The following is a 9,459-nucleotide window of genomic DNA, read 5'->3' as shown; positions in this document are numbered from 1 at the left end:
GAGGACAAAGATAATTCTGGTTTCATCCGGAGTAGTGGATCTTGTTTTGCAGTGTGAAGCAACTCCAGAAGTAAAATGCAGCTTCAAAGCCAGTAAAAGCAGACTTGCTTGTTTACATTTATTTCTAGTAATGAGGCATAACTGACAGTACATGGTAATGCTACATTTGTCAGCTATGATGAATCAGTTGCCAGAATGTCATAACCCTAATGCCATTTGGTGGACATCTTGATTTAAAATGACTCACAATAACTGACAAAATCCCATCCACTTTCCACATGGGGGGCCCAGTGGGAAACATATAACTAACCCTGGCAGTGTTACAATGTCTTACTCTTCCCACACAGTACTGTGAATAAAGCAACATTTAACCAGACGAGCACTGTGAACTTCTCATTCATGAGAAATGAAATCTGTCAAAACTATAATTAATATTAGTTGTCTGTTTGATTGATTGATCAGGATACAGAATGAGTCTGTAATACGTAGTTTGGCATTGAGCATGCCTTGGCGTCTTTCCTCCAGGTAAGGTACACTGATGTTTATTTACGTCATCAATCAAATGTTGGCAGTTTGTAGTACATCAACACACACGGAATTAAAGTGATTGCCAACTTGTGTTATTGTGATGCCTGGAGAGAGAGGAAGAGATCACAAAATTAAGCCTGCAGGATAAATTGTTCACTACTGCATACACCAACGCTGTTGTGACGTTAGTGTATTAGTCAGGTGGGACGCAGCGTTAATGTTGTGGCAATAAAACGTAACAGCCCAGAGCTATGCAACTTATTTTGCTATGCCTCTTTCTCCATGTGCTTAAATGGAATACCTTACATTTTTGGAGTGGATGGCTTAACCCCATCCCCCTCAGCTGCTGTTACTAGGCTTGTCAAACATATGCAATTTACAGTGACGGTGGCAAAATTCTTATTATTACGATTGAGATTTGATCAACTGTAGCTAGCTAGCTCATGCAATCCCTAAAAAGTAATTGTAATGATGCCAGCTGATTTGTTTTAAAATGAGAACCATGTAAATGTATTTTAAATATGCACATGATGCATACATACATAATTTAATGGTTAAACATTGAGGATAAACCAGCATATCCTTAAAAAGTCTTGAATTTAGGCTCCAATAATGCTGTTTGACATGGAATGACCCCCTAAACAATTGGTCGACTGGTAGTCTTAGTGACCTTCCATATAGGAGATAAAATGGGGAGAAGACTTGTATGCATAAATGAGTTTAGGCGATGACTCTCTCTAATTCGACTTCTGCCTCTCAGTGAGTGTTTAGACTCTTAATGTGTCTGTTACCGTGTTGGTGGCACAGTGTTGTTCTCGAGCCCACCGATCCACAGTTCTTCTTCAGCTGTGCACATTTAAAAAAACTAAAAACTAAACTTAACCCCTAACCCACATAGCATTCACCAAAAGTCTTATTATTAGAAGTTTCTCTCGCAAACAGGTGGTCCTGTACTGTTGTACCAATAGTCCTCTCCTTCATTTCGGTCACAATAGATCTACGTTCTTCTTTTGACAGCAGTATTCATTTTTATTTTTGCTGCCCCCAGAAATCACTACTGACACTGCTACATTTTTTGACAGTAAGACTTCAAAATCTACAGAGAGAAATTCTTCCTTTAATTCCCCAAATTTTATAGCAATTTGGGGCGTCAATCATGCTAATGAACTAATCTCTTTTTACAAAATCTTAAGAAGTCAACAGAGTTTGGCAAATCCGACTTGGAACAAAGAAAGAGATTTCAGATAAGAATAAGAAAATGTTGTTACACAAGGCCCAGCCTTTTCCCACCACTGCTACTACCCATCATACCTACCTACTACCATCTTCTGTAGTAAAACATACACGTCTCTTTTTCCTACATATTTGACAGTTTGCCCTTGTTGCTTAAATCGCTGTAAGCACAGAAGGTTCTTCATATTTGATGGAAAATCAACCAAAGGAACCATCAGACTGGAGCACACACCAGCTCAAATCAGATTATTGAGATGAGAGTTTTGTATATTTAGAGTGAACTGGCTGCTAGTGTAAACAGTGTCCTCCTCTGAGGAAGTCTGTCTCCAGAAGAAACAAAGTTTACCATCTCACAGGACTGGAGAATCCATCATCATTATGACCTCATAACTGTCGCCATGGAAAATATGCAGTCATTTGTGTGTGTGTCTCTTTGTGTGTGTCTGTGTGTGTGTGTGTGTGTTGAAGTGTTTGTGATGGTGTCTGTGGGGCCCAAATCATCACGCAATGCCAAGAGATCATCATCTGCAGGTCTTGCATACTTTTCTCCAGACCTATACATACACACACACACACAGACACACACACACACACACAGACACACACACACACACACACACACACACACACACACACACACAGACACACACACACACACACACACACACAGACACACACACACACACACACACACACACACACACACACACACACACACACACACACACACACACACTTTCATCTGTATTACTCATGCGCCAGCAAAAAGCACTCACACTTAAGGTGATCATTGCACATTTGGTCCTTACGACTGTAGCAATGCAAGAACTTACGCACAGGCAAACACTCATGCGCAAATAACACAAATACATGCAGAGTCACAATCACACACACCTACACACAACAAACCCCTGATGAGCCTGTGAAGACATTTTATTCTGGGAGGCCAATTACAAAATATTTGAGGGTATCAGAGTCAGAGAAAGAAAAAAAGAAAGAGACTGACAGACAGAAAGAAATCTAAAGGGTATACGAAGATTATGTAATGTTACGGCCACGGCCAATGCCGTCTACCTTAGGTATCCAATTAGCCATATTATATTAATAAATATACTTTATTTACCATCAACATCTGGTTATATGTTACTCCCTTTTCCCTTGCCGAGCCGGGTCATAACATGTAAAAATATCCTTCCAGAGTGAAGATTGACAATGTATCGTTTTTCAACCCATTTATACTGACATGTTGCCTCATTCATAACCAACTTTCCTCAAATTCTCCGGCTCCACCACCTTCATCTCAGCCTCTGATGATGGGTGGTCTCTGGTCTTGATAAACTCATACTCCTACGTCCGGTTAAATATAAAGGTTAGATGGAGAATGATTACCTATGTGCTGTCCACAGCTAAACTCAACGCCACAGGATGTAGGTGGGTTGATGAACTGGCCGACTTCCACCTAACCATCAGGTATCGGCCAAACAAATAGATATGCCATTTGTCAAGCTCAGAGAGATGAGCAGGATACCTGCCCTCTCATAGACTGCAAGCAGTCTGTAGGGCAGCAGTTGAAACATCCAGTGCACAGAGTAAGTGTTAACTCCATGATTGGGACAAACGGCGCTTAGATGGAGATGTTTTACTTCATTGGAATACTGCTACCAGAACACAACTTGTGCTACCAGAGAGGTACATGACAACAGTTCTGAAACAACTCAACGACGAAATTGGACCTCAAGGTGTAGAACGCATGACATCATTTGTTTGAGATTGTTTCTTCTGGCCACACAGCGAGAGATAGAGCACCACGTGTCACAAAGCTGTGCCTCAAGTAGAAGAAGTTCTGTAGAGAAACAAGCAGTCCTCTCACCTCCATCGTCATGACACAGCCAATCTTTTTGGTAACCACTGACTTTCTGTATCTATACAAATGTAGAGGTGATAGAACACATCTTAGTGATAGTCGATCACGTGCATGCACTTTGCGCAAGCCTACGCTACAACTTCAAAATCTGCCAAGACGTTGTTGACAAGATCTTCAACCATTAAGCACTAAAGTTTGGTTTCCAGTGGGGACCCACCATGACCAGCGACAGGAATTTAAAAAATGTGCACAGCTGAAGAAGAACTGTGGATCGGTGGGCTCGAGAACAACACTGTGCCACCAACACGGTAACAGACACATTAAGAGTCTAAACACTCACTGAGAGGCAGAAGTCGAATTAGAGAGAGTCGTCGCCTAAACTCATTTATGCATACAAGTCTTCTCCCCATTTTATCTCCTATATGGAAGGTCACTAAGACTACCAGTCGACTTGCTGTTCGACTTGACCCCTGGGACAGGGAATATTAATTATAAACAATACATTTAAAAATGTAAACAACAAATGCAAGAGGCATCTGATATCACATTGTGAAGAAATATACTGAAAGGACCAAGAGGAATCATGACAACAAAGTAAGGAGTTCTATGTTGCACGAGGGTGACTATGTCCTCATTAGGAATATGACACTCAGAAGGCGAAATGGGAAGCTTCGCAACAACCAGGAGGTTCATGACAGGGAACTTACAGGACCCTCCAGGCTCAGCAACAAGACAAATCCCAGCTGCGAGAGGTTCAGGACAGATGATAATTAAAGAGGAAACTGCCTTGAAAGAAAAAATGCCAGCAGCACTGTCACCTGTTCCAAGTCAAAAAAAAAGTGAAACAGAACAAGGACATAAGCGATCAGTGACGAAGAGATGAGCTCCGAGAGTTTTCACATAAAACCAGCTCGGCAATCCAGTTTGTTACAAGACAGGAATCCCAAGTAACTGGTCCTCACCAGTACCCTATGGATCAATGCAAGCAACAAGTGCATGGATGACTCTGGGACAGCCCTTTAACTACAAGCCTATTGTTCCCAGGTACTGAATGAAGAGCACCTAAATACCTATTACTCACATACCATACACACATGTACACAAATTACATGTACAAACTATTGCGAGGCTGAGCAAATAGCATTGTATGCAGTGGACGACTCCTCGTAAACATTAGTAACCTGGTCATGGTAATATGCCGTTGGTTATGATGTGGGGACAACATCTGTTTTGAAGGGAAGTGTGAAATGGATATAAAAATGTAAACTGAATGCCAAAGAAAAGAGGATAACATAGGTTTACACTAACATGCTTTATGTGTTGAGAAAATGCATTTGAAATAACATTTCATAATTTTGAAAGTGTAATCATCAGTACACATCTGTAATCCGTTGTTTCGGTATAGATATGTGTTTTGTTTAGTTTTTCCTGTTGGGGAGGGGGAGCGTTTTGCTTGCTGCTAGTCATTACACTTTGGATTTGAAGCCAACATCCTTTTGTTCGCTTAATTTCTTTCTATCTTCCCTTTACAGGTAAAAACAATGGTTATAATATGCTATATATCCGTGTATATATGTTGTCCACGTTAAAAGAAACACGCTGATGGTAAAATATCTGTCAATCAATCAATCAATCAATACAATTAGATTTATACAGCCCAATATCACAAATGACAAGTTTTCCTTGGCTTTATAATCTGTACAGCATACAACACCCTCTGTCTTAAGACCGTTGCAGTAGACATAGAAAAACTCCCAAAACATTTTTTTAACCCATACAAAATGAAAGAAACGCTGTGGAGGGATCCCTCTCCCAGGACGAGCAGACGTGCAATAGATGTCGTTTGTACAGGATAAACAACATAATAAAATTATAACATAGACAATTGATATGACAATAATGATAATGTGAACATATATGAAACATATGGATGCAGGAGGATGTTAAAAAGCTTCCAGGTGTCTGCAACAATAATAACGTGGCCATCAAGCAGGACCATGGCGACAGACGCAGCCATGATCCAAAAACTCTGGGATGATGCCCCAGATGACTAATGTTAGTAACATGCATGTATGGGACATACATGTGTATGTATAAAAGTGTATGTGAATGGCTGAATGCTGACTTGAGTTGTAAAAACACTATATAATTGCAGTCCATTTATCATTTACATGAGTTCATACAAAGAGGGAGCGGAGGAGCAGACTTAGCCTATAGCAGCATACTGCTCTTAAAGATAAGATGGTGCCTGACCATTAATGACTTTGTAGGTGAAGAGAAGGATTTTAAACTTTATTATGAATTTTACAGGGAGCTAGTGATCTTGTTTCTAGTCCGTAGCATTCTGGATCAACTAGAGAAAGGGAATTATTGGGACAGCCTGATGACATGGAATCGTTCTGAGACAGGAAAGAAGTCCTTGAAGTTTGTATAATATGTCGAAGGACGGATCAAACTCAGAGATTCCTTACGGTAGAGCTGGAGTATTATGCAGTATGGGTATTATCTGCATAACAGTTGATGTTTATGGAGTGTTTGCTAATAATATTGCCTAAAGGAAGCATATATACATGCCCTTGTGATATTTGATCGGGCAGGTCTGGAGGTCGGGAGTGATCGGAAAATGCGAAAATCTAGTTCCTACATCATTTTGCTAGACACAAGCTACTGTAGTTAGTTTGCTTTGTCACAGTTAATGTTCTATAGGTTCCTTGTTTCCTCCCCTAGCATCACCCCTTTTGTTCCTAGTACCTTTATTTCTTCTCTCCTCTGGTGTGATACCCTAACTGCTCATAAAACATTAAACTGCTGCTTTTGTTTGTCACCTGCTTCGACATGCCGACAATTAAATTCTCCCCAGGAAACTAAATGTCACGGTAACCTTTTAAAATTGATCATTTAGTCTCCCCTCTTTTTCTTCCCCCCTCACTGTCAGTGTCCCTCACGTTCTCTCTCATCCCTGTCTATCCTTCGTGCAGCTGGTTGCTGGCACCATCTGTTGGTCACAGAAGTCAATCACAAAAGTAGTAATCTATTTATTTACAGTAATAAGCCCCTGCACCATGCAGACACCACTGTACTTATACAATCACATTTTCTGAAAATCTAACTTTATTTAATTATAACAGTTTATACAAATTGCAAAATATTATAAAATAAACGTTCACTTCATTTTGTAATGGCATACTTTACTCATCATTGACAGTCTTTTAATGGAAGTGTGTATGTGTGTGGGCATAAAAACATGTATATTAATGTTTTATTTTATTTTACAGTATGTGTGGAGTGTGTGCATTAGTCTGTGTGTTTCTCCTCTTTCTTCTCCTCACTAATGGGAAATTCTAGAGATGTCCTGAACCGAATGGGCACCTCGTGCTCTTCACTGATTGGCTGCTTAGTCACGGGGGCGTGGATACGCAGCTGTCCATCATCCATCAGGGAACAAGAGAGGCCGGACAGATCCAGGTGAGCGGGAAGGTTGATCTTCTGGACAAATCCGATCTGAGACGAGGCCGAGGAGCAGAATGAGGAGGAGGAGGAGGAGGAGGAGCAGGACTGGCTATCTTCTGCTCCGGCCTGCTTCATGGCCACCACTGCCAGGCTACGCCCCTCCAGTTTGACAGTGATGTCATTGGGGGCGTACCCCCGAGCGTCTAGGGTCACCAGGAGGTCGCCATTGTTTTCTGTGGCCAGCTGAGCTTCCTTGTTCAGCTCTGTGCTGGGAGTTTCTTTCTGCAGCTCTTTACCATCACTCAGCCTGAAAGAGAATCAGAATCTAGATCAGAATCATCCCCATGACTTTCCTTGATAAGGTTGAATCAGACTGGTTCGTTGGTACGATTTGTTTGGGCAAATATGAGGTCTGGAGTGATTGATTTGTGGTGCGAATGTGATCCGACCTCGATCTGACCCAACTACAAGGCAAACTCTGAAAGCTTAAGCTAAATGGCTCCTGCGGCTCCTTCGCATACTGTGAATGTGGACGAGTGAACTCAATAGTAGCTAGCAACAGCTGAAGAGTAAATAAAGACTTTTAGTGATGCAGTTTGGTTCACTTGAAGAAACGAATCATTGGGAAAACACATCAACTTCACCAACTCATGCACTGATTTGGAGCAAACCAAGCGGAGACATCATTCAGTGTATTCCATCCAATTAAGAGGTTCAATGAGAAGTTCCATCTCAGACGCCACTAATGATGAAGGTGCAGGGAGAGACTGACTGAGCCAGTGTCATAGATTAATACCATCATGTACCAAGAAAAGGGTGCAACTGAGAAAATTGGTCGCACTGGAAAAGTTAGTCTGGAGCCTTGTAACCACTACTGAGTTACACATTTTAGTGATGTGCAGACCGACTCTTTTCACAGTATCGGTTACTTTGAGTTGCTACAAATAAATGTATCAAATCTTTCGAACCTTTCGGGTTTTGATACTTTTTGCTTGATATGGCGTCAGTTGCTCTGTTATAGTACAGGCACGTTCAACGGCTAGTGCTGCCCACCCCGTGCAATTTCTCTTCAATGCATTACCAGTCATAATAAGTATAAGTTTACATTAATAAAGATATTAGTATACTGGTTTGTGTCTTTTGTTGTTTGCTATTAAGAAGTATTTTGTAGCCTCGCATTTTTATATTTGTTTATGCCCTGCAGTGAGCAGTATATGATTACTGGCCTACATTGTATATAGTCGTGTTTTTAATACGTTTGAAACTGTATACACTTTTTTTAATTACTCAAATCTAAGTAGCACTGAACTAGAAACAGCCCAGCATTGTGTGAATATGTGTCTGCATCTTCGCGGCCCCCAAAAAGGTTCCGGTGAAGACAAACGTTTATCTCTGTTTGTTTGTCTAAGTAACAGTGCTCTCCAGTAGCAGGCAGCCGGCGTGAGCTGTGCAGTGAGTGGGTGAGTCGGGGATTCATGACGACTCGGACGTTCGACAGGCTTACCACTAAAAACATTTGTTCAAAAAGATTTGCTGGTTAATTTTTGCACATCACTAACACTTTTGCTGTACGTACCTCGCCAAGGTGGAGGAAATGAGGGGCAACTGGTTAAATTTGAGCAGGTGGGGCCCATCGTGTAGCTCCCTCAGGAGGCTGTCGGCCAGTTCGGTTCTCTGGTTGAAGAAGCCTTGCTGCAGTGAGGACAGGGCCTTCTGACGCATGGGCCACAGCAGCCGCTCCTGACTGAAGAAAGGGTCATCGCCGAAAAGGCTGTTCAAGGCTGCATGCTGAGACATCATGTCAGCGTCAGAGACCGTTATTGACAAAAGCTTGACTTCGGCAAACCTGCAAAGCGTCAATTCTCTTTGTTGCAGATCTCCTTTCTCAGACTTGATATCTTTAGGTTCCTGTAAAGAGTGAGAACTGAGAGTTTCCAGAGTTTCTTTTTCTTGTTGGTCTTCTATCTTCGGGACATCTCAGGACTTCTCTCCTTTATATACCCCAGCCGTCCTGCTCCGTCCCTCCCACGGTGCTATTTACACCCCATGAGCTCACTGCTGTTTGTTACCCTGTGCCAGTGAGGTCAGGAATGCCCTGCAACTCATCCAAAGGCTAAAGACAGCTCATGGTCCTATCTTGTTTATTTTTGTGTGCATGTGGCCGTGTCCACATTGCAGTCCTATATCTGAATTGTTACTTCCTAAGTGTGTGAAAAGCAAACAAGATTAGCTCATTACCCATTTTGGAGGTGTGTAAAATGACTTGGCACTTAATTCAACACATCTTTTCATTTAACACTCTTTGTTGTTGAAAGACAAACACACAATAGTAAAAACTGGACATAAGAGAATGTATCTTAATCTCTTCATTCTTTGCACTGTTA

The 9,459-nt window shown here is 41.5% G+C and overlaps 1 protein-coding gene across 1 annotated transcript; it reads right to left on the bottom strand.

The window, feature by feature from the left end:
* Window positions 1-6,645: 6,645 nt before the first annotated feature.
* On the bottom strand, window positions 6,646-9,038 carry hspb9 (heat shock protein, alpha-crystallin-related, 9). Its single transcript, XM_029437972.1, has 2 exons — window positions 8,652-9,038; window positions 6,646-7,382 (listed from the first exon to the last, which is right to left on the bottom strand). Exons 1-2 carry the CDS (start codon window positions 8,873-8,875, stop codon window positions 6,920-6,922), a joined length of 687 nt encoding a protein of 228 aa, XP_029293832.1. The 5' UTR covers window positions 8,876-9,038; the 3' UTR covers window positions 6,646-6,919.
* Between the last annotated feature and the right edge of the window lie 421 nt (window positions 9,039-9,459).

The sequence above is a fragment of the Cottoperca gobio genome, chromosome 8 (genome assembly GCF_900634415.1).
Source record: "Cottoperca gobio chromosome 8, fCotGob3.1, whole genome shotgun sequence".
Lineage (NCBI taxonomy): Eukaryota > Metazoa > Chordata > Actinopteri > Perciformes > Bovichtidae > Cottoperca > Cottoperca gobio.
The sequence above is the reverse complement of the archived record's forward strand: the minus strand, read 5'-3'. Positions and strand labels throughout refer to the sequence as shown.

Bases quoted from the DNA above. Each gene is read 5' to 3' on its own strand.
- hspb9 (XM_029437972.1), bottom strand. From the start codon at position 8,875: ATGATGTCTCAGCATGCAGCCTTGAACAGCCTTTTCGGCGATGACCCT. The intron at 7,383-8,651 runs GTACGTACAGCA...ATTCTCTTTCAG, and splicing joins ATTTCCTCCACCTTGGCGAG to GCTGAGTGATGGTAAAGAGC.